This window comes from Fusarium proliferatum (assembly GCF_900067095.1).
Source record: "Fusarium proliferatum ET1 genome assembly, contig: FPRO_scaffold004, whole genome shotgun sequence".
Classification (NCBI taxonomy): Eukaryota; Fungi; Ascomycota; class Sordariomycetes; order Hypocreales; family Nectriaceae; genus Fusarium; species Fusarium proliferatum.
This window is the reverse complement of record NW_022194793.1, coordinates 890,237-916,865: the sequence shown is the minus strand read 5'-3', so window position 1 is coordinate 916,865 and position 26,629 is coordinate 890,237. Positions and strand designations below refer to the sequence as shown.

Here is a 26,629-nt window from a genome sequence, read left to right as displayed (position 1 = left end):
TCAGTCGTGGACGTACGGGAGGGGGTGTGAGGGCTGTCGAAGAAAGACAGGTCAAAGATGAGTTGCTCTGTGGGGAGCTGGTGTTAGAGCCAATATTGGGATGGGGGATTCTTGTTCAGGGCATCGTGGAATCCAGATGCTGTTTGTAGATGGAGGTAGAGACAGGGTCCAGGAGAAAACGGGGCAGAGTCGGAGGTGCCGCAGCCACCGGCAAAAGAATAAATACGATTAGTTGAACGTGGAATAGGCAAAGCAGGGCTTCGGAAGCGATGATAGAATCGTGAGAGTTCAAGTGGCAGAAAAAGAGCAGAAACATCAGATTCCTACATGGTCATGGCACTCGCTTCGGGGGGGGTGGTCTTGTTGTTCAGAGGCTCCAAGAGAACTAGGAGGGCATGGTCTAGCCCAGTCAGTTCACAACTCAACCTAAAGGGGGCGTGGACGTGTGTGGGAGAAGGGTGTACGTCTACAATATTCCGTCAAGGGCACACAGCCTTGGCACGCTTGTCTCTTAAATTCTGGGCTGGCTGTTGATCCGCAGCCTCTTTCTTTTTCTGTTATAGAGCGTATCAAGTTTTGACGTTCGAGAAAGATGAATGATGCAAGGGCAGATTTCACACTGGAGCATTATCATCATTGTCCATCACCCATCATATTGGGTCTTGGGAGACATGGACAATTGGCACCAACATTGCTAAGCAACGTACGTACGGAAATGCAGTTCAGAATCGAGATGGGTCGAAAAACAAGAAGCGTGGACCCCCGAGGCCCTGTCATCGGCTACGTATACGATAGGGCGGCACCTGGACAACATCGAGATGCCCCAACTTGGTCCAATTGACACTTTCATGAACGATATCTGGGACCGGGCCTGTTGAGTCGCTTCAACGCAACGCTACTGGTGCCCGTGACTGTGATTTCCAGCAGAGCTATCCATGAATAGATGGACGGATGTGTTGAAGAGGAAAATGCGACGCGGTTCTTGAGATGGGAGCACCAAATCGAAAGTCGGAAGGAAATCGGCACTCATCCAAAAGATACACACCATTGCTGCTACTGCTGATGCTGATATTGATGCTGCTGGTGTTTGTTTGATGTTCCACAGAGCGAGCGGTCCCATCATGATGTTCCAAGGACGCGGGCAGGCCTGTTATGGGGTTTGGCGCATCTCATCCTCTATTCAGAAAGAGGCAATTGGGCATGACGATCAACCGTCAATTTGATTGATTGATTTGCCCCGACACGGCAGGATGACAGTCATTGGCTAGGTGCGTCACCCGTCCACACCAGGCTTTGCCAGCCCTCGAACTCAGGAGCGTGTCGTAGCGAAGCAACTCAGAAACTGTAACGGGTAAGATCTCGATCTCAATTCGTGAAACGGTCGTGGCCTCCCGCACGGTACGATACGGGATGACTGCGTGATGGGGTGAGAATGTCACGCTCTTGGACGCGGTCTCCCCATCATCCTCTGCAGCTGGCTCAAAGGTGTTCAAAACTCGCCGAGACGGTGCACATCAACCAGCTAAAAGAAGCGTGACAGACGGACGGTCAGGGTTGAAGTTGAGCTTGTTCTACAAATGGCAACGCTCGTCGGTAGCCAGGTGGTTGTGGGTTAAACTAAAACGGAGTTTCTGGGTCAAGTTCTGGTGGTCGGAGCTATTGAGAGCCGGGGGTGTGGAGCCGGTATAAGTGACGCACGCCCTGGGCTGTCCACAATCCGCTCGTGGGTTGTTCCTGATCGCCATCGAGCCATCGCCTTTGTTGAAATCGAGGTTTGGCTTACTGATCGCACAACGCCAGAACTCCAACTTCACCATGATCGAGCAGGGCCTTGATCGAATCGCCCATGATACCGCGCCAACGGGTGATCTGCTTGCTCAGAAATGCACCAGGTCCCCTTTTCACGGGCCACATGGTACGGCCACCGACGTCTTTGGGAAGTCCGTTCGTGCAGTGACAGAGGGATGCAGCCGCCAGAATTCGTCATGTTGCGCTGATGGTTGATGCCTCAAGTCGAATGACGCATATTGGAACTCGTTCCAAGGCATCATGTGTTTTCCCTTTCTACCATGATGGGGCAGTGTCATCCAGGGTGAAAACGCACGACCGACCTCCGACAGTCCTCCTTTGATTCTGTTTCTCCGGTGCTATGATAATCTAATTCTGTTTGGGCCATTTGGGTATATTCTGCGTTGACGAGCCGAAGCTGAAGGTGATCGTTGGTTCTATTAGGCATAGTGCCTGTTAGTGGGCATGCGATAGCTCACAGGTAACTTAGTATGTAAGTTAATGGCTATCAACGACCGAGACGTGCAAGATAGGATTATTCATCGTCTGGCCACTCAAGTGGCATTGGAAACATTCGATAGCCGCAATACGTGGTGTCGGTAATTGTGAATCGAAAGCTGGTGGTAAAATCGCCATGAGCGGGATGGGAATTCGACAAAGGGTCTAGAATCTCGATCCCTCAGAGCCCTGGGATTGGCGAATGGTGGCGGATTGAGTAACCGGCTCCCCGTTCAATGTAACGCCTCCCCCTCTGGCCATTCAGCCATGCATCTTTCGTTTCGATCCCAGAGGCTTATTCGGACTGTGCCACCTTGGCCATTTCCACCAAGTATTGAGCTTGAGTTGGCGGTATCTTGACCGATCGTAAAACTGATCATGGCCTAGTGTTCGAACTTGCAAGTCAAGAATGATGCAAAGTAATGGTCACGGAGCATAGTCCGTATCACTGAGCCAATAAGCTTCAAGCTCGCGGGATCCAAAAATCTCCGGTTTTCTCGGGAGAAGCGAGAGACCACCGGCCGGCGGCATCCTCTCTGCTTTTATGACAGCAGCCTAACTATTTGGCCATACTAGGCGCTTGGAAGGTTGGAGGCGGCTGAAGTACCTGGGCTGGCTGGCTGCATCTCCAACTTCCGCCTCCGACGGCTGGGGGTCTTTGCACAAAGAATAGATATGAAAGCTACAGTGCCCGAAAGGTTTCGGGCCTTGTAGTTGTTGATGTCCAAAATAAACGGTTGTGACCGACTCCCCGATGTCGCGTAAAGCGCATCAAAGCGAACATTTCTCCACGACGTTGAGTCTAGAACGTTGACGAGAGTAATAAGTGAGTGATAGGATTACCTTCTATGCTAGGGTCACTGGCTAACTGGGTACGTACAGGCTGACAGGGCAATGGCCATATCTGATCTTTAGAAAGGGTGTGCACTAACTGGTAAGGAGAGAGGCAGTTGGTTGGTTCCTGTCCAAACCCTGCATAGAGTGCATGGAAGGGGCCGCTTCGAGTCCGCTTTCCTGGGCTATTATTCCCGGATGGATGTCCTGTTAATCTCCCTTTACGCCTGCCTATAATAATCCCACTCTACCTATTTGGTTTCGGTTCCAGCTAGTTGTTGCTCGATCTGATTCGCCGGGCTTAAGGGCTTTTTTATGCTTTGTTGCATTCAACATGTTTGCACACAGGTACTAGGTAAGGTAATAGGCAAGTTATAAACGAAGATACCTCAGGGGAGATATATGCCTTACATTAGGTAGGTAGATACCAAAGTAGATACTATAAGTACAGTAGGTACTTATTTAATTCAGCTTAATAAGTGTATACAGGACTTGTATTTCAGCACTTGAACATGGAATCACATCAGATAAAGCATAGGTGGGAAATGATCAGCAGCTAAATTTGCCCTGAGTAGGTAGCCAAGCCAGGTTTATGTAAATCGATGGATCTATCGAACAAATCTCCGTAGCTTGTTTTGCACCGGCGGGGGGCCTGTACACCAGCAAACTGGTCTTCTGTATCTAGGTAGGCATGTACTGACCTACCTAGCCATCGGATTGTTGGATACCTACCTACCTACCTTAGTAGGTAAGTTAACTTGCTACGCTCGCTGCTGCTGTGTTCATTTTCGCATGCGACACTGCGAATAGAGCTGCCCAATTCACGAAACTGATCGTGCTAGGCCACTCTGATACCCGGGCTAGTAGGTCGCAGTCGAATCTAGAACCCAGCCATAGACATGGATGCGAGCGGCGAGTTCGATCGATGGCCAAAGGCACAAAAGCTTGCAGGCAGGCAGGCAGGGTTGTCAGGACACTCCACCAGTTTGTGTCAGTCCCAGTCAGCCCAGTTGATCGGAGAGTTTCAGAGACACTTTGACCATTTCCTATTAGCGGAGTGGATAAAGATAGACCGACTACCTACTGTACATCCCATGAAGTGTAAGCACGTATTTATGGCATACTGCAAGAATCCCTCTTCACGAAGTACATTCCCTTTTTAGAGTATGGGTGTCAATGCAGCTGCACCTTGAGATCTGGCGTGTTGGTATGCCATCGACTTTGATGGGTATGTGAATGCGGACCAAAGGAGATTCCAAAGGAGATTCCAAAGGAGATTTGTTGGGTGCGAGTTGTTTGTTTCAGCCTCGATCCGTATTGGACAAAAGATGCATATCATGGTCGCACCACGCCTGTTCACCTACCTCCCTGTGCAACTTTCACAACAGTATCAGCTATCTGTCTGTCTCTTGGTCTCAGAGACCCAACCCAACGCCTTGACACAGTAGACCGCCCGCTTTGCTTCGGGCCTGGCACCAATATTGAGAACCATGTCTTCACTCCCTCGTTGATGCAAACCCTCAGCTGTGGTTGTCTTGAGGCGACCCGCAATGGCCCGGATCATATTGTGATCACCGTCCGTCGTAGTCCAGGCCTGTGGCGCATGTGTTGCATGTGTCTAGACTAATCGATCGAGCCCATGGATCCGCCACAGCACTCATACAATCACATAAAAAAATACGGGAAACCCTATCCATCTCAACCATTATTTTTCGGACAATATCTTCCTGTGTTTTCTTATTACAGGTGCCTAGTAACGGGGGAATTACGAAAGTTTCCCGCACATCTGAGACACGGTGCTAGGTTGTTTGTTCGGGATATCTTCTTGTGACCAAGCATTGAGGCAAGTAAACCTGAAGTACTGAGTAACCAACCAGTAGCCTATTCTTTAACTTATATGTCTGCGAACGCAATACCAGCTTCCCAGATATGTCTGGCTCATGTGAGAAGGCTTTGCAAGGGTTGTTCAATGATCTTCGCGTTCATTAGACGGCCTAAGATGTATGTATCCACAGCCCATTGTCAGCACATAAAAGATGGCATTAACTGTCCCTCCTCGACTGTTTGGCCCAATATGGTCATTGTTGTCTACGCTCATGAACAGAGTCCAGCCTCGAGCCTCGAGGCTCAACTACCCCTTGTCCAGTGTCTCCCGTGATTTGGCATTGACAAGTCACCCCTTTCTCCCTTTCCGTGGACACATTCGACGGCCCGTGTTCGCGCCCGTCAAAATCGGGATCTAGATATTGTTCTAGACCCAAATTTGCCATATTCCCACTACTATCTGCATTGCCCACTCTGAGATACCGTATACGTGTCTGAGGTGTGACTTGGGGCATGCAATAATCTCAGATATTCTCCTTTCCAGACAATTAGTGGCATCCATGGTATGGTCACTTGATGCTGTGTGGGCTATTATTCGCAGGATGTACTAATTACGCGGAAGTGCTTCTACAACCGCCCCTGAAACCAACATACTATATTCGTTAAATTTCCATGAGAGGGCCCTCTACTGCGTAGTTCAGGGCACCTATAATTGGATGTTAGTAGTTCTTTCGCTGGCTTGATGTTATCCGTGCCTTACTTACCTATGGATCTTTACGGTTATACCCTTCCCTTAGGTTAGAGGGAGCAGACGGGTACAGCAATGGAACGTCTGAGCTGCTTAGGCACCTTACCTTAATAATTAATTGCCCACGCGAGACCCCGAGACCCCATCACTACCGACTGGAGGTAAGGTAACAGGCGCAATCCGAAATTGGATTGGATGTGGATCCAAAGTCAGCCCGCTCTTTTCAGAACAGCCTCAGTTTCTCCGTTCTCTTACAACAAACAGCGCAAACAATTCATCCACGGCCACCAAGAGACGAGGTAATTGCTTCGTTCCGCTCAACCAATCAATCGTCGCATTGACTGCCTACCTATCCCTGATCGTTGCAACATTACTTGCCTCTGGGGAAGTTAAACACCATGGCCCCATCTGACACAAACAACCGAGCCACAGAGCCTTCGGCCTCGGGTTCAAGTTCGGGGGATGCCGATATGGCCCAGGTGAGTAAAGTCACGACCTTCTTTTTTTTCCCTTTCCCTATTCTTTTTCTTGAACTCTCCTACATATGTTGCTCCGAGAGAACGAACAAGAACGTGTATGAATGGTACGGTACACTCTGCAAGTTAGCACCAAAACACCACCGCGATGCCCGAGATGATGGTCGATATATTTATTCGACTATCGATTTGTTTATTTACCGGCTGTTGGTTCTGACAGCCAAACAAGCGTCACAAACAATGCTCTTTCTATTCCCCAATCTCAATACCATTCCTCAACATGCCATTCCTTCATTCCCTGTCTATTCCCACTCCAGAAAGTCTAGACCCGGACTTCCCGTGGAACGTTTTATACCTTAGCTAGACCCAGCCAGTTGGTCGAGACCTTCTCGCTTCGCTTGGTTGCCACAAGTCGAACCCTCCTGATTTGCATCTGCATCAACATTGGCATCCTGCATTCTGCATCTCTGATCCCTGGATCCTGGGGCTGGTTGGACCTTGGGGGAATACCGGTATCATATCACTATTTTGTTGTCAGCATTCTTCTGCTCACACGCCCTCCCGTTTGACTCCATATCAACCTATCCCTCACTATGGCTATTGCACTGCATTGCATGATACTGAATGTCCGTTCACTGACAATTTTCTGTTCCAGGCCTATCGAGACCTTGCTAGGTATACTATTCCAAAGTTCAGCGTCATCCTCCAGTTCATCTCACTGTTTATTCACGTTCACACTCCCTCTCACAATACCGATCCTTTCCATCCACTGTCTTCCCACTCTCGCATTTCTGTTATACGCATTCTCCTTGCCACCATTTACTATCAACATGAATTGCTTCCGTCCACGTTTTTGGCAGGCTACATGCAATTAAATTTATTAAAAAAAAGAAAAAGAAAGAAAACCAGCCTCTACATCCCTTGGCTTCAGTCTCAGTTCACAGATCTATTCACCTACCGGCGTGTCCGACACCTAGTCATGGCCAAAGCGTTTAGACATGTCCATGGCGATTTTCAAAATTCCCATTTTTCAAAATCAGAATCTCAAGAACCTCAGCTGAACAAGCTCCTCGGGAGATCGGCATCTATTGGCACCGATAATCACCCCATCACTACCCTTGCATCTCCCGGATTGACATTTTCTTCATCGGTGAAGGAAGTCTCCGATTGCCTCCTGATGCTTGTATCACTACGTTCTTAAGTCACTCGACTTGCATTTCATTGGTTATATAAGTTCTTGCGCTGTATAGGTAACTCGCAAGCGAGGCGAGCATCCCTAGCAAAGACGCATCACGACATCTTCACAGCTCGCATGACGCACGCAGTCGTTCCTGTTCCTGCGCACCTCACTACCCTTGACTTGGCCTTCGCCTCCCTGCTATTTTAGCACCAAACTCTAAGAGCGATTTTTTAGAACTGCAACTGACGCAAAGGATCCATAGAGGCGAGCAAGCGGCCACGGCCCTTGAGAATAATCTTTCAAACCTCGAGAGCAGGCTGGATGCCATCCTCGCTGCTTTAGAAGCCAGAGAAACCACACAGATGCCCGCCGCCGTAGCTAAGGCCAACAGCTCCCCAGGAGCTGCAGACAAAGGTCACAAGGGCAGATCACCGGATGGCACTAATGGCGACGCAGAAAAGATTGAAAAGGATTCAGCCTAAGCGACCACCCAGTTCGAGCAGTGGCTACACATTATTTCACATAGTAGACTAGACAAGGGAAGCAGGGTGTAAAGCCAATTCATCAGTCTCTTCCGCAAAGACTCTTATGCTTGAAACATCTGGACGGTAGCGGCCATTCGATAATCATTCCCTATTTCGTTGAAAAGACATCCCTGTTCTCTCACCTATCTTTCGATCCCACGTACTCCTGGAGCTCAGAGGCTCATGTCCAGCCCCATATAGAAGGGCAAAATGAAATAGTAAACATGAACGAACAGAGAAAAACCAGACAAAACGCGATGAGCAACCCCGTAGAGCAAAAGATCAAACAGCATTCCACGAAACACCCATCCTCGAGTGGCCCTTCTCCAATCGTCCCTTCCTTATTCTAACTGTGGTCGCCGACATGTATCGTATACGTATGTTTTTGTTGTCGGATCATGTTCGTCTAAATCGATATACGTCGTTGTAACGAGCAACTGGATCGATAAACGTCCTTCTCTGCAGGAAGTTCGACGTAATCGTCCGCCCATGAAAACCCCAGAAACGCCCACATGACAAATATAATGCGATAAAAAGAATTATGTCCATCTCAAGCTTTAAGCAAATGGAAGTTGAGGAACGCAGAGACACACTGCTTTGGACCTTGCCAGGGATCATGATTCGCTGTCGCCTAATCGACCAGTGCCTCGAGTTCGTGATCTTCATGTCAGCCATGGTGAGTTGATGCACCAGATCCCGTGATAGACAGTCGGTGTTGTCATAAAATTCACGGTAGGTACAGGAGTGGTGAGGTGACCGGGAAAAGATCCTATGGTAAATCTCAACTCATCACCTCACAATGGGCAGTAGTATTTCGCAAAGGCGGGCGAAGGCATGTGATCCTCGTCCTCTCGTTATTGACTGAGCGATCTCATGAAAGCCTGAAATGCGAGAACCAGTTAGTTGGTAAGACTTCGCATATCAGAGAGGTCAAGACGTGCTCTTGCCAGGGGATCCTCATCAGTGGCCAGAATGGCAGGGCTCTCCTTGCCATTTCCCAAAAGAGGTTCTCGACTCGTGAATGAGCGGCTCTCGAGCGTGGGTCGCAGCAGGCCCTGTCCCCCCTCCTTGTGCTTCGATTTCGTCTCGGCATGGAGTGCCAGTTCCCGCTCACGATTCTTTTCAAGCAAAGGGCCGCCGAGCGTCGCGCACTTGAGGATCGTCTGGATCAGATGATTTTGCTGCAAGGGTTTGGACAAATACTCGTCCATCTGAGCTTGGATACACTTCTCTCGGTCACCCATCATAGCGTGGGCCGTTAGGGCAATGATGGGTGTGCGGTGGCTCCCTATGCCTCGTTCGTATTCTCGAATCTTGCCCGTGGCTTCGAAGCCTCCCTGTAACCAAAAGCGTTAGTTAATGTGTCTGCGCGATGACTGTGAGGATTGAGTTTTCGATGTTGGTACTTACCATGATTGGCATTTGTACATCCATAAGAATGACATCGAATTTCTTGCTTTGGACGGCTTTGACAGCTTCCCAGCCGTTGCCAACCACTGTTACCACATGGTGATACTTCTCAAGAATTTTCACGGCTAATCTTTGGTTGACGGTGTTGTCTTCGGCGAGCAGAATTTCGAAAGATTTCGTGTTGTCAGCGAGTGAAGGTGTCGCCCGGTTCTCGAGAGCCGGAATCATGCCGTTTCCTAGATCAATGAGCTTGCACGGCGTGGTCATATACGACGTGATTCCCAGATCTAAGCACGACTTCAGACTAACATGAACAACTGGTGCCAGCAAGACGATAGGGAGGTACTTGAAATCGTCCACGGCTCGTAACCTTCTCGCAGTGTCGATGGAATCGACGAGGATAGCGTCATAGGGAAGGGAACCACCGCTTTGAAGACGAGTCAGCGCCGGACTTTTCTCCGAATCCACCACGACGGGCTTCAATCCGATCTTCTCTAACATAGGCTTGATTGAGGTGGCGTTCTGCGACTGAGCCTTGTCAACGAACAGCACTTGATGGCCTCGGTAGGGGCGGATCTGTTGCTCGATCAGAGCAGCGTCGTCAGGAGCAAGCTTGACTAAGCATGTGAAGTGAAATTCACTGCCCTTGCCATGTTCACTGTTGACCCAGAGATCACCACCCATGAGATTGACGAGTCGTTTCGAAATAGATAGGCCTAGACCTGTTCCACCAAACTTGCGCGTCATGGAGCCATCCGCTTGTTGGAACGTGTCGAAGATCAAATCCAGTTTATCTTGGGCGATTCCTATGCCCGTGTCCTCCACGACAAACTCAACCGCATACTCTCCAGGTCGGACATTGTTTTGCCCCATGCTCTCCTTGATCGTTAGGCTGACCTCACCATGCTCTGTGAACTTGATAGCATTGCCAACAAGGTTGAGGATAATTTGTCTAAGGCGGAAGGAGTCGCCAATAACGTAGTCAGGCACGGAGCTGTCGACCTTGTAGGTGAGATCCAAGAACTTCTCATTTGCCTTGACAGCGAGAGTCTTGAGGGCATTGAAGACGGTTCCACGCAGTGTGTAAGGAATCTCCTCAATGACCATTCTCCGAGCTTCAATCTTGGAAAGATCCAAGATATCGTCAATTATCGTCAAGAGGCTATTGGCAAGATTATTGACAATGTTAAGCATCTCCCTCTGATATTGAGTCAGATCGGTGTCTAATGTCAGTTGGGTCATTCCGATGATACCGTTCATCGGCGTTCGAATTTCATGGGACATGTTGGCGAGGAACTCTGACTTGGTCTTGTTGGCAAGTTCGGCAGCTTCCCTGGCCTGGGTATTACGCTGAATAGAATCACGCAGATTTGAAATCATCTGGTTGATCTTGCGCTTGAGCTCGTCCATCTCACCCGACGCTTCGACGTCGACTAGCTTGGTGAAATCCCCGTCGGTGGCCAAGTTGGTTATATCTGAGAAGGCGCGCACTTGTGTAGTCTGTACGAGTTAGAAAACGGGCTTCCCGCAGGGTCATCAAGGACTCCTTACCAGGTTACTGGCCATTGTGTTGACATCCGTGGTGATTTCTTTCCAGCGGCCGTCTAGACCGCCAACGTCGGCTTGAGCACCCATCTTTCCATCAACACCCACATCCTTGGCAACTCGTTGCACTTCGTAACAGAAGCTAGACAAACGGTCAACCATGTTATTGATGGTCTCTTTCAACACTTGTATCTCTCCATTTGCTTCGACCTTGATCTTCTGGCTCATGTCGCCGTTCGCAATGGCTTGAGTAACGGTTGAGATGCTTCGGACCTAGGATTTCATTAGTGACCATGTCAAATCCGAGCTTTCTGAGCAGAGATCTGAGCTTTACCTGGACTGTGAGATTTGACGCCATTGTGTTGACGTTTTCTGTGAGATCCTTCCATTTACCTTCAACATTGGCAACTTGAGCCTGTCCACCTAATGTTCCATCTGTGCCTACTTCCCTGGCTACCTTGCTCACCTCAACGGCAAACGTACCAAGACGATCCACCATCTGGTTAATGGTGTTCTTCAGTTCTGCAATTTCACCCTTCACCTCAACCCCAATCTTCTTTGTCAAGTCACCTTTGGCGACAGCTGTTGTAACCTTGGCAATTTCTCGCACTTGAGTGGTCAAGTTCATGGCCATGCCGTTGACGTTCTCCGTCAGATCCCTCCAGGTGCCTTCAACATCATGCACAGTGGCCTGCCCTCCCAGACGTCCTTCGGTTCCGACTTCGCGGGCAATTTTGGTAACCTCGCGGGCGAACTGTTGCAGCTGGTCAACCATGGAGTTGATGGTTGACTTCAGCTCGAAAATCTCTCCCCTGCAATCGGCCTGGACCTTTTGTGTAAGATCTCCCTTGGCGACAGCTGTGGTAACCTTGATAATGTCGCGCACTTGAGTCGTCAAATTGTTGGCCATGGCATTGACATTGACGGTGAGATCGTTCCACATGCCCTGCACTCCTCCAACATCAGCTTGTCCGCCTAACATGCCTTCTGTCCCGACATCTCTCGCTACACGTGTGACTTCAGAAGCAAATGTTCGTAATTGGTCCACCATGGTGTTAATCGTTTGTTGTAATTGCAATATCTCGCCTCTGGCAGGTCGTTCGATCTTTTTAGTCAGATCGCCGTGGGCCACGGCGGTGGTAACCGATGCTATCTCCCTCACTAGAGACTTGTTAGTCACAGATTATCAATTTCGTAATCTAGGCGAAGTTGCAAACCTTGATCAGTAAGATTCTGGGCCATAACGTTTACTGTACAGGCGGTTAGCAATTTGTGTGGTGCAAAAGACTTTGGGATATGTGAAACATACCGTTGTCAGTCAATTCCTTCCATGTCCCATCGACACCGCCGATACGGGCTTGTCCACCAAGTAATCCTTCGGTACCGACTTCACGAGCGACTCGCGAGACTTCGCTAGCAAATATTTGCAGCTGGTCCATCATAGCGTTGATAGTGCGTTTGAATGTTGTGATTTCAGGGTCCATTTCAACAGTGTTCATGCGAACCTTCATGGTCAAGTCACCGCGAGCAACGGCGGTAACAATCTCTCCAATTTCTCGTAGGGCCTTTTGGAAGGCCTCGTTGGCTTTCTGATGCTTCCAAAGCTCGCGCTCCAGAGTAGCGATACGTTCCTGCTCGAGGATCTCGAGGGCTCGCTCTTGTAGCTGCTTCTGCTCCAAGAGCTGAGCATTTACACCAGCGAGCTCCTGGCGCTGACTATCGAGTAACTTGGATTGGTCATCCACATGTTCTCGAAGTCCTTCAAGGGCTTCTTCGGTCAGCTGATAAGATGGCAGATGCGGAGAGTGCAGGCTACCTTGGGCGTGAAAGACTTTAGGCTTGGGACGGACCGCCACAGCCTGAGCCTCTTCGCCGAAAAGAGTGTCAATAACCTCGTTGGGCGTTTCTGGGAATGGAGAGGTAGCTGAGGCCTGGCTCTCGAGCTTTCCAACACGCAGAGCAAGGTTCTGAAGCTCAAGTTCGAGCTTGCGCTTGGCGGGAGTATCTGGCCCTGGGAGTTGCACCTGAGAAGCTACACCAACCGGTATCGAATTGGGCAGTCGGGGATCTGGGGCAATCGAGGCGACAATCGAAGCCGCAGCGGCGAGGGCCGCGTCGTCAACCATGGTGATGCAGGTAGGCTGCTAATTCGCAGCTGAGTAATGGATAAATGTTTTTTTTGCTGGTTTCCTTTTGGTTTATATATAAATAATTTCTGGCTGCGCCGAGTCGGACGTCCAAAGTGGGCGGATGGGTATGGATTGCAGAATTGAGTCGATGGATGGCACAGCGCCGGGTCGGTGGATTGTAGAGTATACTCGAAAACAGTACGACGCAAGGCAGGACGATGACCAAACTAGGGACGCAACAGCAGTCGACTGCGCAGCATCCTCGATTGTCGAGAGTTTGTATACAGCCACAGTACAATACACAAGGTGACAGTGGGCGGTGACCCTGTCGAGCAGAAATGGGCAAAGATGAGACAAAGTACAAGCAAAGCCGTCGTGAACTTGAAACCAAACAACAGAGAAGACGAAGGAGGGTATTGTCGAGACTGATCCGAGCCTGTTTCGTAGAGGTGAGAGGTCGGATGGCAACGTCGCGACAGACCGTGAGGTTTGAGAAGGAAAAGATTAGGCTGAAAGTCCAACGGGAGCCGTTTACGGGTTGACTGAAGCGGGCGTAGTGCACTGTAAATGGTAAATGGGGTGAGGGATAGGATTTGGGATCAGGGACGGAGCAAAGTACTTCAAGACAGCTGGAGAGGGGGATAAACCCAGTTCAAAAGGTGGTCCCAGCTGCAGCGGTGGCAGCAAGCACTGGACCTCAACACCGGTGTGGGGTTTCTAGCACGCCTAGGTATCTCTTAGCCTTCCGCTGACAGGAGAGTCCTTGACTCCCGTCCTTGAGGCTTTGGGGGGTACCTCTGGCTGTTCAGGGAGCTCGCGAGGACACCATGTATCTCCGAATTAGGTCGGTGCTGGGTAGATCCCTCGGTCGCTACGCTACCACAGCACAGCGCAGCACACGCACACGCACAGCAAGACCAGTACGAGGTGGAAAGGAGGGCGACAAAAGCGATAAAAGGCGGAGCTAACCAAGCGGTGCTAATGTCTGAACAGGCCTAGTGATGTTTCTCTTTTCGGATCGAAGTGGTGTTTGACACTTTCAATGTACATCCATCCATACCATGACAATCTCTCGACCACCACACTGCGTACAGAGAGGCATGGCATTGGCTGACTACCATGGATTGCAGTTGGAATTACCTCGACCGGGTAGTAGTATGACTATGACTTCGGCTGTTGTGAGAGAGAAATATTGAACCCTGCTCAGAAAAGTTATTAGTTGGAGAATCGCATCTCCATATGTCCAACGATGCTACTCTGCTACTAGCTGTCAACGATGTGAAATTGGACTGTGATGTGATCTAGTCGAAGCCTGAAACTTGGGGGATGAAACCATATCTATGAACGGTGGAGTGGGAACCCCGAAAGGAGTAGGGAAACGAGTGATCACAGCAGGGAATTGTGAGTAGGGGGTGACTCTGACTGGCCTGGGTTTGGCAGTTTGCGCAAAGAACTTTGCTATTGGGGGTTTTTACAGTACCTATAATAGGTCGGCCTCCTAAATCATGTGTAAATCCCAGTATGATCATGTTGTGGAAATAATGCATGTGCCATGATAAATGCATCTCCTGTCCCTAATGATGCTATGGATACATGATTGCGCATGTAGTTCAAAATCTTGTACTCCGTATATGGCATGCAGAGACGTCAGTCTATTTTTCGTCCCTTTGTCTCTAAGTGGAGGTTCTAGCAAGGTGCCTTACCTACCTACTAGGTTAGTAGTTTCTCTGCTTGGGGTTACGAAAGTCATTGGCTTCATAGGTACACTACAGGTACTCTCACCTATCTCAAGTGAAAGAAGCCCAAATCTCCTGGGAAGGCCACGTTCTTCGACCCCAAGCCAATTTACCATATCCGTATATCGATAGTGACAGGCTGCCTCGCAAACGGAGTCTGCGAGCAATGTCACTTTTTTAACAAGGGCCCTTCTGGGGAAATCTGAGGCTTGATAGCCAATGGTAGCATGCCCAGAGGCTCTCCCCGCCCCTAATGCAGGCTGGCGGCTGCACGAACGAATCGATCGACATTATTACTGTCCGCTAATGTCTTATGGGCACTACGACTACATCTGTAGAGGCGGCTGAGATATTGGATGGCGGATGGATGATTGAACGGGAAACGAAGGAGGGTGTCACTTTCTATAAGATCCTACTCCTAGGTAGGTAGGTAGGTAGGTAAGTATCCAGGAAGCACTCAAGTCAAGTACTGTACTGCTATAGTACCTGTGCCTCAAAACCAAACACCCGCTCTCGTCTCCTATCAATCAATCTTCTCAAATTTATCAGCATCCCATCGTTCCAGTAAAAAGCAAGTTAACCGCGCAAGCAAGGGGCGGCTTAAGAAGCACTGTTGTGTATGTAAATATAATGCCAGTGCCACAGCCGCTTTAGAAGTATTCAATTTCCCATTTGTTTTATGTTTCCCCTCTACTGGTTTGTCGTTGTCCCGCAGAGCGGTCAAATACCGGCAGACGGTTACGAGTGGCGTGCACCCCTTCATCAGAAGGGTTTAATTACGACCAAACTCAAAGTCATTTTGAGACGCCTGGGTCAAGTATACATACATAGGTAGTTTGGTATTCCTTCTAAGTCGAGATTGATTAGCCTACCTAATCACTGGCGAAGTTGAACTCAACTCTTATTAGCTGGCAAAGAAATGTCGCAAAAAACAACTCGATGTTGGTCCACCTTGGAATCTTGCCCAGAACTACTCCGTACAGTACCTACGTTCTCCATTCCGTTTGAAGGATGTCCACTGCCAACAGTCACGAGTATTCATCAGTACAAGCCCTGGCTGCCAAGGGCCAAGGCCGTTGATGTGGGGTTGTACTATGCTAGATACTCGCACAGTGATGATACTTACCCATCACTGAGTGGGGATTGGAGACTAAGAAGCCATACGTCGCGACCAGACTTGCAGTTCTGCTCTAATTGTGTCTTTCAATCCAGGACTTTGAGGACAATCCAATATGTTCAGTATTGTTGATGTTTGTTTGACTTGAAAGCAGTTTAGGCAGTCACGGCTATGCATAAAGAGTGTGTTCTCGTGTTGGTAGATTTTGCGAATGGATCCATCTAGTGCGATCTCTAGACGCGGCTCCATTGTCATGTATTGAAACGGGCTTCTCAAGCTGTCAATAATAATAAGCGACATCCTCGTGGGCTCGTACATACGGGTCCCCCTTGCTTAGTCCGAAGATGAACTAGGATAAGTATTTCCACTGCGATCTTTATCCGAATTCTTGACCCGACTTCTCATGCACGATCACTCACCTAATAGATATATTGTCCCATCGGTCTTCTGAGTGCGCTAGAAAGGTGCTTGCAGTAAACATTCCGGGTCACACCATAAGCTAGCTCCATCTTCAGCTTACGGCACAATGCTCACTGTTCAGCGAATATTGCAGCTACCACCGTCTGAAAACTGAAGGCATATATCTGAAGATTCAGGTGTCTTGGCACTGTGCGGTTTTCAACAGATGCTTACTGTTTCCGGACTGACTTGGTCCCGGCAGGCTGCAAATGAGAGCTGTGCAGCTGGCTGCCCTGGGCCTTAGGCCACGATCGCCGCGTATGGTACTATGAACGTGGTGTTTGCTTGGTAGCCCGGGACCACCAATTACGAGTAACAGGGTTAGGACATACGCCATGAGACGGGGCATTGTGATGGACAGTGTCTTGTGTTTCAGGCAAGGCTGGCGCAAGTGTTGTCGCTCAGTCTGCAAAGCGCATGCTGCTAATGATCACTCCTAGGACACAGCCTTTGTGCCAGTGATATCGGGAATGGCTAGTAGTTTGTGCTAGCATTCTCAAAGATCGTCCGTAGCGAGGAGACTTGGCTAAACACATCACTACTCACTTGCGAGAAAGAACATACTATATAGTAGGAGAGCATCTAATGGGCATGATATCTAATTGTTTTTCGGCCAGTTGCACATATGAACATATGTACATACAGTAAGGTAAGGTCGGTAGGTACCTAATTATCATTATCGCGACAGTGGAGGAGTTCAGGGGTCGCTCAATTGGTGGGTCGAGGTCAAAATCGAGTCAGCCACCCACGTCATGGTGCAGCTGCGGCACGTCCGTTTCTTATTCACCGACAGGGGTGCCCTTGATTCAACTCCTAATTGTGTGGACGACATCTTTGAAGCCCCGACTCAGGCAAATCAAAATCGAGCTTGGCAATTGCTCGTGTCGTTGCCGCTTGAACAAAAAGCCCCTCAAGTTGAGGATCTTCGCAAGGCGCTGCGTTGTCCGCACCGTATGGTTTGGGCACGAGAGCCTCTTTCTAACGGGTATCTCGACCATTGTCACTGTCTGGAACATCTGAACATACTGTACGTGGGGTTGGCCCGTCCTCCTTCGAGATTGGTGGCTTGTAGTCCACGTGAGATATGTTTCGAATCCATTCAGTCACAGAAGCACGTATACGACTCGGCTTTTGATTTCAAGATCGATGGTCAGAGACATTGCACGAAGCCTGAAGGGATATGATAATGGGGAATGGTGGGCTAGAGGGCTAGAGGGCCAAGAGCAACGCACTCTCCAAAAGACGGCAGCACTTGACAGCTGGTTGCTCACAAATAATCTGGCCGGTACTCATGGCGAATACCAAGAGCTGCCTCATATCCTCAAATCCATCTCTCATCCAACAACGCTGAAGCCGTTGAGCCATTATCGGCACTGTCAGTTTCGGTCGTCGTTCCAAACGAGGTACCCCGAATGCCAACCAACTGTCAATCGCCACCAGAATAGTCCAAGACCGCTCAAAGCGATGTCGAATCGCGCGTATAACCATAGAACCCGCCACTGGCTTGGCCTGGATGACATTTTCTTCTAGAACCAAAACCAAGGGCTCAACAATATCGGCCCATCTCCACTCGGTGAATTGCCTCTTGTGATGAGTGGCCATGTAAGCTTTTTGCCAAACACGTCGGATTCGATTTCGAGTGTGGTGGCGAGGAGACCCCTATTGATACTTCTGGATATGGTATGTACATACTTACTAGGAGTTTCTACATAGACATGTGTTGGTCTCCTCCTTCAGACAACATCCTACCTAATTCCAATTGCCCTGCTGCCCTGCTCTGTTGAAACCGTCGGTTCATGAGAGATCATCGTTCCGAATTTCATCGAGCAGGGGCTCAATGCAGCACCGCGCACAACTACACCATCGAATTATATATCGCACTCGTGCCAACTAGGACAGAGGTCAGTCAATAACTAAGAACAAAAGTGAGAGTGGCTTCTCCTCTTCCTTTTTGCCCCTCATTGAAGGCTCTATCTACAATGGACAAATGGATTGACCAAGTGCTCCGCCCTTCTCTTTGACGGACAAGCCGGCTCAATCAGTGGAGTTGAATTGGACCCTCAAAAAAAGGACCCTGAAAATGCTGTCACTTTTCCCACCTCTACGGCCGTTGTTCTCGGTGGGCAGGGTCCAGCAGGCCACCGAGCTAGTATTAGCTTGCATTTTAAATGGTTGCCCCCTGTAAGTATTGTCCGTATCCCTTTGCCTCCAGGCTGTTTGTTGCAGTCTTGATCCGCCTTCGCTCGGTGCGGACAAGACGTGGACCATTACTATGTACTATGTACTGTATTATCTTAATTGGATCTCGGTATCTTCAACAAAGCGGCCCTGGTTCGTGGTTGCGTGCTAGGGAACTCCTATCTATCCCCAGCTTCGTGTGTACGGGAGGCGTCTTTGTGGGATGCGGCCAAACGGCCTCAAACCTCCTCTCCATGACAACTTGACCCTGAATTAAACCGATGCAGGTATGGTCACAGTGTATTACGCGCCACTTTTGCTCGGCCGAGTCGCACATGGCATGTTACTTTTTGCATGTCTCCAAGGTGAAAGACACAGGTACCTAGACAGCACAGGTTAATAAGCTGGACGTTGCTGATTTGTGATTGACCATGTTTCTATCTCGTTCCACTCCTGATCGTAACCAGCTCGGAGATCGGCAGCAAGCATTGATCGCCATTGGGTTGTGCTCACAACATTAGGCTGAATTTCATGTTTGCTTGCATCAGGTTGAGCCACTATTCTGCGACTACATCGTGAGCTGTATCCAAATGTAGGGTAGGTAGTGAAGGTGAGGCCTCGACTTTGAGCCGAGGTTTGGGAGCTTGCCACCGTTCATTTCATTTATCTTGCTTGAGTTTTCAATTGCTTCTTCTACGTCAGACACACCGAGTCTCAACATGGATCATTTACATAGACGGATTTGCTCATAGTAAACAGTATTGTGTTGAGACAACCATTCAAGTCTCACAGAGCACCATCACCTTAAATCCCTGGAATTTCACCTTGCAACCAACACCTACACTTATTATATAGCCCAACAGTTACCGATCAGAGCAAAAACATCCCTGTATAAACTAACTAAGCAACTTCCTGCACACACGAATATGGGTATCTGATGCGTTCTCTTCCTGCCGGATAGATAGGTACCAACAAAATACAAACCAAACTACATCATAAAAACCTTCGCAGGCCTCCCAAGCCACTCCAGTGATGTCCGTTGTATCACCGAGAATTATGCCCATGATCCCCCCTTTTGCGTTCTACCACTCCTTATCGCCTCGGCAAGTTGTTACGCCCGAAGTTACCACCGAAAGCAGGGCCCGCAGACGAGTTCCAACCTTGCGTTACACTATTCTTGACAATCAGCGCAGCAGCAGCAGTGGCAGCCTGTCTCTCCTTCTGACGATGCCGGTCCTTGAGGTAGTGAGCGGCTTCTGGCCGCATACGGAGGATGCGTAAGATCATATCGTCGCTCGGATCCGCCTGCGCTTCGCGGCGCTTGGCCTCCTTGGCCTTTCGCATAGTGCCCAAATTACGACTCATCATGATACTCTTGCCACGTCTGATGGTACCCATGCTGGCGAACGACCCTGCGCCGCCCAGCGAGGCTCCGAGAGCAGCCGGAGCTGACAGACGGTTACTCTGTGAGTTCTGCTGCTGGAGAGCCAAGCGTGCGCGTTCTGTTGTCGCAGCTGCCATTCTTTCCGACTCGCGTATCAGACTATTAGTATCCTCGAAATAGAAGAAGTTCAGCGATGCCAGTTCGTGCCACTTAGGCGACTTGAGAGTCTCCGCTGGAACACCTAGCTGCTCTCCCGAATCGTCTCTGGCATTGAAGAACTGGAAAAGCAAGTCCAGCCAATGGTAGACAATGTCTAATTCCTTGCGTGTAAGGGGTCGCTGTTGGGAGGGCTTTTCAGACAGAGGTGGCACCAAGAGGTTCTCAATCACCATCAAGACCTCCTTCCAGAGTCGCGCCATGACAGCATCCATGGTGGCCTTTGTCAATGTCTGTTTCATGATAGCAAAGTTCTCGTCAAAGTATGCAAACAGGGGTGCAAGAGCCGCTTCAACTTGCGCTGGAGTTGCAGTCGGCACTGTTGAAGCTCGCTTTTTCCAGAGACTTGTTACCGACGCGCCAATACCGCCAGTGCCGAGCAGGTGTCTCAGAGTCTCCAAAGACAAGGTGTGATTGATCTGAGAAGTGAGCTATTCAATGTTAGTGAAGTGTTTCCATTTCAAGTTTGTACAAGAGTCGGATCCTTACCTTATCCGTGACCTTGCGGACCATATCTCTCTCAGTGCGCTTCAAATGACGAAAGGCCTTTCCGAAATGAAACTGAATATCGTCTCTCTCCCCCTCCATGCTAACTCTTATAAGTAGTCTACCTTGTGAGTCTAGGTCCAACCAGAACTCGCGAGGCAAATAGTCACTGAAATGAACAGGATCGAGTTTGAGCGATGTGCGTCCAACATAGTCGTGGTCACCGAAAGTGTCATAGTCCCAAATAGTTGCGATCATGTTGACTGGGCCCTGAACTGTGATATCGAAGGTTTCGTCCCAACGCGGGTTAAGACTCCTCTGAATGATCCGTGTTTTGTGCAGCCTCTTCTGATATTCGTCACCAAATACCACGTAAGGATCACTGTAGCCGTTGGCATCACACGCCTTGAGATCCTCGGCCTCAACTACTTTGATCGTGAAGGTGTACTTGTTAGGTCGACGGGTCTTTTTCTTGGGTCCGTCAATTCTTTCCAGCAGTGCAGCACAAGCATCGGGATCCATAGTCCGTTCCAACTTGTCAAGCTCCTGCATGGCATATTCGATATTGTTCAGTTTGACAAAGGACTGTAAGCGTTAGCAGTATTCATAAAGAACATCTCATACCGAGTGTTTACCTCTGAGTAAAATTGGAAAGGTTCAACACGATCTTTATTGTTCCAGGCATCCTTGGCATATCTCATCCATTTCTCTTGAGTAGTCTGGGTCTGTGCCGCCAACTCTTCAGCTGAAGGACGGTCCATCTCTTTCGCGAATTTTTGATCAACAAGTTCGCAGTATTTTCCAATACCTGCGGCAAATGCCTTGGAGAGGGATGTCATGAATCTGGCGTGATGTTCATCGTTGCCCCAGTTGAGGTTAAAGACCGTGTCAAGGGTCTGGTTGAATAACATAAATATGTCAATGATAGAAACACTGTGCCTCTCCGAATCTCGTGGTATATCCTCCGGGTTCTCAGTGCGTACTTGGAACTGATCCTGCTTGACTGCCTGCTCAACGTACTCCTCGACTCTGCTTTCGGCGGCACGAACCCATCGCCACACGAAATCGACCAAAAGATCCTCGACGTTGAAAGCAAATGGCCGATCAGGTAGAGAATCGTTGTGGATGCGGCGAATTGCAACCAGCTCTCTGTACAGTTCGAAGCCATCCTGTATGTCGAGTTCGGTGCCAGTCTCTTGGGCCATCTCCAAAATGGACTCAATGATGGCGTTTGCATCCTCTTCGAACCGAGGGAATACCTCTTCGACCAAGATCTGGAAGGGATTTACGCCCATGATCTCGGGATTTTTGTTATAGCGTTTGTTGATCCTCTCACATAGCTTGATGACTGTTTTGCCTAACTTGACCACATTGGCAAAATCCCAGTCATTCCGGTCGGCTGATATCTCCTTTTCCATGTACTGGCGATAGGCCTCTTGAGCCTGATCATGAAGACGCTGGCTGAGATGTTGAGAGAACTCTTCAGCAGCCTCAGGTCTAGGAGAGAAACACGGGTCGCTGAAGATGTGATTATCCAATATGTACTGGACGACGCCGATTTGGGGTGGTTTCGTATCATAGCACTGTTCCATCCTATCATAAAGGTCACGGAGCAGTGTCTCATGAAGGGTATTCAGAGTGTGTTGATAGACGGCAAAGTCATGCACCGTCCAGCGGCTGGGGTCTATTTCAGATAGAGGAGTCGAGTAGTTTGATATATGAGGAGGCTTCTTGACTTCTGGCAGTGGTGTTTTGACAAAATCGAAAACAGCATCCAGCTCCTCAGGGAGCAACTCCCGATCAAGGTAGTTGCGTGATGCAACCTCAAGCAGTGTGATGAGCCTGGAGCATTGGGGCACTCTCCATCTCACACACAATTCAGTCAAAAGGTCCATAGATTGTTTTGATAGGGGTTGGTAGTCAAGGTCAGGGTCGCTATTGATCTGGTCAAAGGTCATAGCATGTTTAAGAATGTACTTGAAGAAGGCTCTGGGGTCTGGAGGGACAAAGGTGTAAATATTCTCCTCGACTGTTCGGATACTAGAATCACCACCAATGTTCAGAGAAGCGAGGTTGATAGCTGGATCAAAGCCCATTGAAGCATCAAACGCTGGATCGCTGTATGTAGATTGAGGCCTGCTGGAGAAGCCTTTGTCGATGTTGCTGCTTGATGTCTTGGCGAGCTCTGGTTTGGCAGTCAAAATATCAAGCATCATCTGGGACAGATGAGGAGACTCGGCCTTCTTCCACTCCTGAAAGGCCTCATCAAGATCAAAGTCATCACTCCTCAGAGCACCAGGCATGTCTGAATTTAGCCTGTGCTGGTACGACTTGAGATCCTTCAGTGCAGCCTCTTCTGTCCACACTCCCTTGTTCTCATTGATCTCGGCTTGTGCCTCCGAAAGACTCAGTCCAAAGATTCTGACTACTTGTTGAACCAAGGGCATATCCTTGACATCATAACTCAAAGGTACGACGACCTCGATAGTCGTGCCAGCGCCGTCAGATCCACCGCCAACCAAGTTTTGATCATTTGTAAGGAGCTTCTTCTCGAGAACGCTCAGCTTGGACATGAGTTCAGTCTTATCGCGATCGTGGCCCTGGTCCCGAAGAATAGTGGCAACCAGGCGAACAAAGAGAGCAAGATGTCGGTCAGGAATAAGCTTCCAAGAATCGTCATCAGGAGCGGCACCTTTTTGAGCCGCCTTGGTGGTAGACGTGTAAAACATGAGTATGAGCGGCTCAAGCTTCCTCTCCTTATCAATGGTTTTGCGGAAGTTCCTTTCAGAGAAGGTAGTGTAGGCTTCTGCAAAGCTCCGCTTGACAGCAGCATCATTATAACCTGGAAGGCGTTCGCTACCCCTCAGCACGCCGCCGCAACGTTCGAGTAGAGCACTTGTAAAGTTGTGAGGTAGCTTGAAGCTTGAAGAGGAGCCGGAGGTGAATTCTTGGACGAGCGCGCCGACGCTGGTGTGAGTTCGGACGGGTTGCTTTGGAGCTGGAACATATTGCTTTCGCTTGGCCTTGGGCTGAAGGAGGTAGTGTAGATAAGCGGACCGGAGAGCGAAGCTGCGGGCTTCATCATGTTCGACAACAATTGCTTGGGCTCTGGAAGCTGCGCGTGCTCGGCCAAGATCTCTGCTGCTGCCCATCCGACGGCCTGGATTGTAGGAGCGTCGGGACTCTGACGACATTGTGGACGATCGAGGGGAGGCGACAGTGACAGCGGTATGGCAATGACGAGTACAAGGGCCTACAAAGTGAGGATGGAGATTGCTCGGGACGCGAGATGATACCTAAAAAGAAAAGAATTGGTATATTTTCTACGCGCCCCAGCTCATGACACTGGGTATCGGTCAAAACGTGAGATGTGGTCAGCAAAGGTGGATGCTGGTGGTCAGTTGGAGGATTGGGCGAACGTGCGCGACAAGGGAGAAAAGGAGCGAGGGGTCCAAGATATGTCTGTCTGTCTGGGCTATCAAATCTGGATGGCAAAAGAGCAATAGATAGATATGCGGTCAGTTTAGATGAAATATCAAAATTCGTATCCTGTTCCTTGCAGTTGTGGAGAAGAGTGTTTTGTTTTGCTTTGTTTCGACTATAAGTCAATAACTGCTCCAGCCGAAGATAGTTGATGGATGAGAGATTGACGGTGAAGTGATGATGGTCATGGAGCTGGAGGTCAGAGTCGCCCTGGTCGCAGTGCTTCAAGAGGTCAAAGAGACAAGGATGAAACAAGACGGGAACACAGTAACGACAGATCACACAACCTTTTGTTTGTGATAGGTATTTGATTAGCTGAGAGAGCGTGATGGCCCTTGATTGTAGCATAAAGGAAGCATTGGAGAGCCTGCACCATCCCATTCCATCCAATCCAATGCCATTAGCCTCCCGTCCCCTCTAATCTACAGTCGCTCACTGTTGACACAAAGTCTAAAATGGGACCCAAAACCACAAGGGGTCCAGCCCAAAATAAGAGTCTCCCAGCCCAAGGAATGGGGCGAGACGTCATCCATTCAGCCCATGTGCTGAGGAACCTGACCGGGACACGTCCTTAAACAGCTAATCCGCTAATGGTATCGCCAAAGGACCCTGAGAAGCGCTAGTTTGACCCTATCCAATGGAAACAACGGCGTGTTTGGGCGCTTACCAGTATGTATTATCGCCAGGAATTCAATTCCATCATGGCATTCTACCCTTCATGGGATTCTTGTGTAGTCTTCTAATAGTATGAAATGTCTGCACAAGAAGTTCTCCACGCCCAGGGCACAAGGGTTGTCTAGGTGGGAATTGATGTCATCGCTAATGAATACATTTGAGTAAACAAAGTCTCCCTTTATAGTCCCATCTTTATTTCTTTTGCTTGACATCTTCACAGTTCACTAACATTACCTATATAAAAAAACTGTTATTGTAGATAATAGACAGAGTCGATCTATTTTTTTATATATTGGTTCCTTCACAATTTTAATGTTTTTGTAAATATCTTATTCTATATACAATTTCCTACAATATCTAGCCGGTATTTCTTGCACAAAAGTAAAGAGAAAACATAGGGCGTTATCCGATTCACGGCACTTGATTGTACCCAAGTTAGTCGTCGATGTTTGGTGTACTTACACTGAGTGATGTGTCCTAGACATTCACTACCTACCTAGGTAGGTAGGCACCTAGCTGTTCTCGTGGTTCATCAATCCTTCGAAGTGACTGTCCTCGACTCTGACTGCTACACTACCTCAGGTATTGGCATAACTTGAGTCTTACACCAAACGCAGTTATCATACATCCAATATCTGCAGAGCGCTGACGAGGAGCTGAGCCACAGGTATCTAAATATATATATATAAAAATAAAAACATGAACCGAAGGCTAGGTACCCATGTAGCAGCAGCAACTGATAACTTGAAAGCTTCGGGTTGTGATCATGTGTAAGATTCTCGTGTCTCGATTATATCCCATTTTGGTTGAGGTGGCTCACGAGGTTGCGGAGATCGCAATCTTGTATTGTGTTTTTTTACCTCGTTCATTGTGTGCGTGTCAGAGTTGTGCTATCAGTGCTTGTATTATAGACAAAATCTATCTGCACATTTGTCATGTGAAAGAAAGCACTGGATCTCTCGCTGTGCGGCTGTTGGTGATCACCACCTAACTCATGGAGGATGACGAGCATGCACCAGACAATTGGCCATCGACCTACGGTATCTGGGTAGTATGTAAGGGTTCGATATTGAAGAACCCAAACCCCGCTGTAGAGGAGCCACCGAAGGACCAGGGACCTGGCAGGAGTCTGGAGATGCCTGAAGGGATCAGCAGCAAGAGTTCCCTGTCTAGCCCGTCTACTCTGTACATACTGGTATGTAGAGTATCCGAAAATGAGCCAGGGTCAGGCAAAGTGGATTAATACTGTAGTGTATCATATGTAGGTCTGAGATATGGTAAGTTTTCAAGAGATGATGCTTTGCTTCTACAGAGAGAACTTCTCATCTGCAGATGATTATATTAACCCATCTATGTTAAAGCAAGAAACATTACAGTATAAATGATCGTCCAGTATCGTCCAAGAACCCCAAAATGCACCTATCGCGCTTTTGAATTCAGCCTGAGCCCAAGCGCCCACCAACAGCGCCGTTGTGTTTCAAATTGACGCATGTAACTGCATAGCCCGGTTTTGAAGGGTCTGCGGGTACCTTGCCTGGCACTCGATGGTGCTTGGTCTGTTATAGGCTCCATAGGTAGGTTATGGTTACTATAGTACCTAGGTAGGTAGGTAGCAAAAAAAAAAAAGGACTAGCAAATAGGTAAAGCAAGAATCATGTATCAGAAACCACCTCAGCTTGGGAGCAGTGGCCGGTTGCCAACCGCAACAAGGGGCTTAGACCGGTTAAAGATCAGTTCCCTGCTTTTCTTGGTGTTCTGGTTCTAAGCCTGGTGTCGGTGCGTAGATGGTGGTGCTTTTCATAACGACAATCGGAGAAGGGAGAAAAAGAAATAATCGTGATATGAGGGTTGAAGTTTGCGTCTATCTAGTCACCAAATGCCTGATATCCTGCATTATGTGATCGCATCAACCATATAGTAAGTGAAGACAAAATCTAGT

The 26,629-nt window shown here is 48.9% G+C and overlaps 3 protein-coding genes across 3 annotated transcripts; 1 reads left to right on the top strand and 2 right to left on the bottom strand.

Annotated features, from left to right (window-relative positions):
* Positions 1-6,090: 6,090 nt before the first annotated feature.
* On the top strand, positions 6,091-7,830 carry FPRO_04486 (uncharacterized protein; the record flags this gene model as incomplete). Its single annotated transcript, XM_031230001.1, has 3 exons — positions 6,091-6,171; positions 6,824-6,843; positions 7,611-7,830. 3 exons carry the CDS (start codon positions 6,091-6,093, stop codon positions 7,828-7,830), a joined length of 321 nt encoding a protein of 106 aa, XP_031080182.1.
* Positions 7,831-8,771: 941 nt separating this feature from the next.
* Positions 8,772-12,953, bottom strand: FPRO_04485 (NIK-1 nonidentical kinase-1; the record flags this gene model as incomplete). The annotated part of the gene is made up of 6 exons (XM_031230000.1): positions 8,772-9,209; positions 9,283-10,782; positions 10,834-11,100; positions 11,162-11,988; positions 12,045-12,077; positions 12,137-12,953. 6 exons carry the CDS (start codon positions 12,951-12,953, stop codon positions 8,772-8,774), a joined length of 3,882 nt encoding a protein of 1,293 aa, XP_031080181.1.
* Positions 12,954-19,538: 6,585 nt separating this feature from the next.
* Positions 19,539-23,726, bottom strand: FPRO_04484 (uncharacterized protein; the record flags this gene model as incomplete). The annotated part of the gene is made up of 3 exons (XM_031229999.1): positions 19,539-20,477; positions 20,536-21,117; positions 21,168-23,726. The coding sequence occupies 3 exons, from the start codon at positions 23,724-23,726 to the stop codon at positions 19,539-19,541; spliced, it is 4,080 nt and encodes a 1,359-aa protein (XP_031080180.1).
* Positions 23,727-26,629: the final 2,903 nt, after the last annotated feature.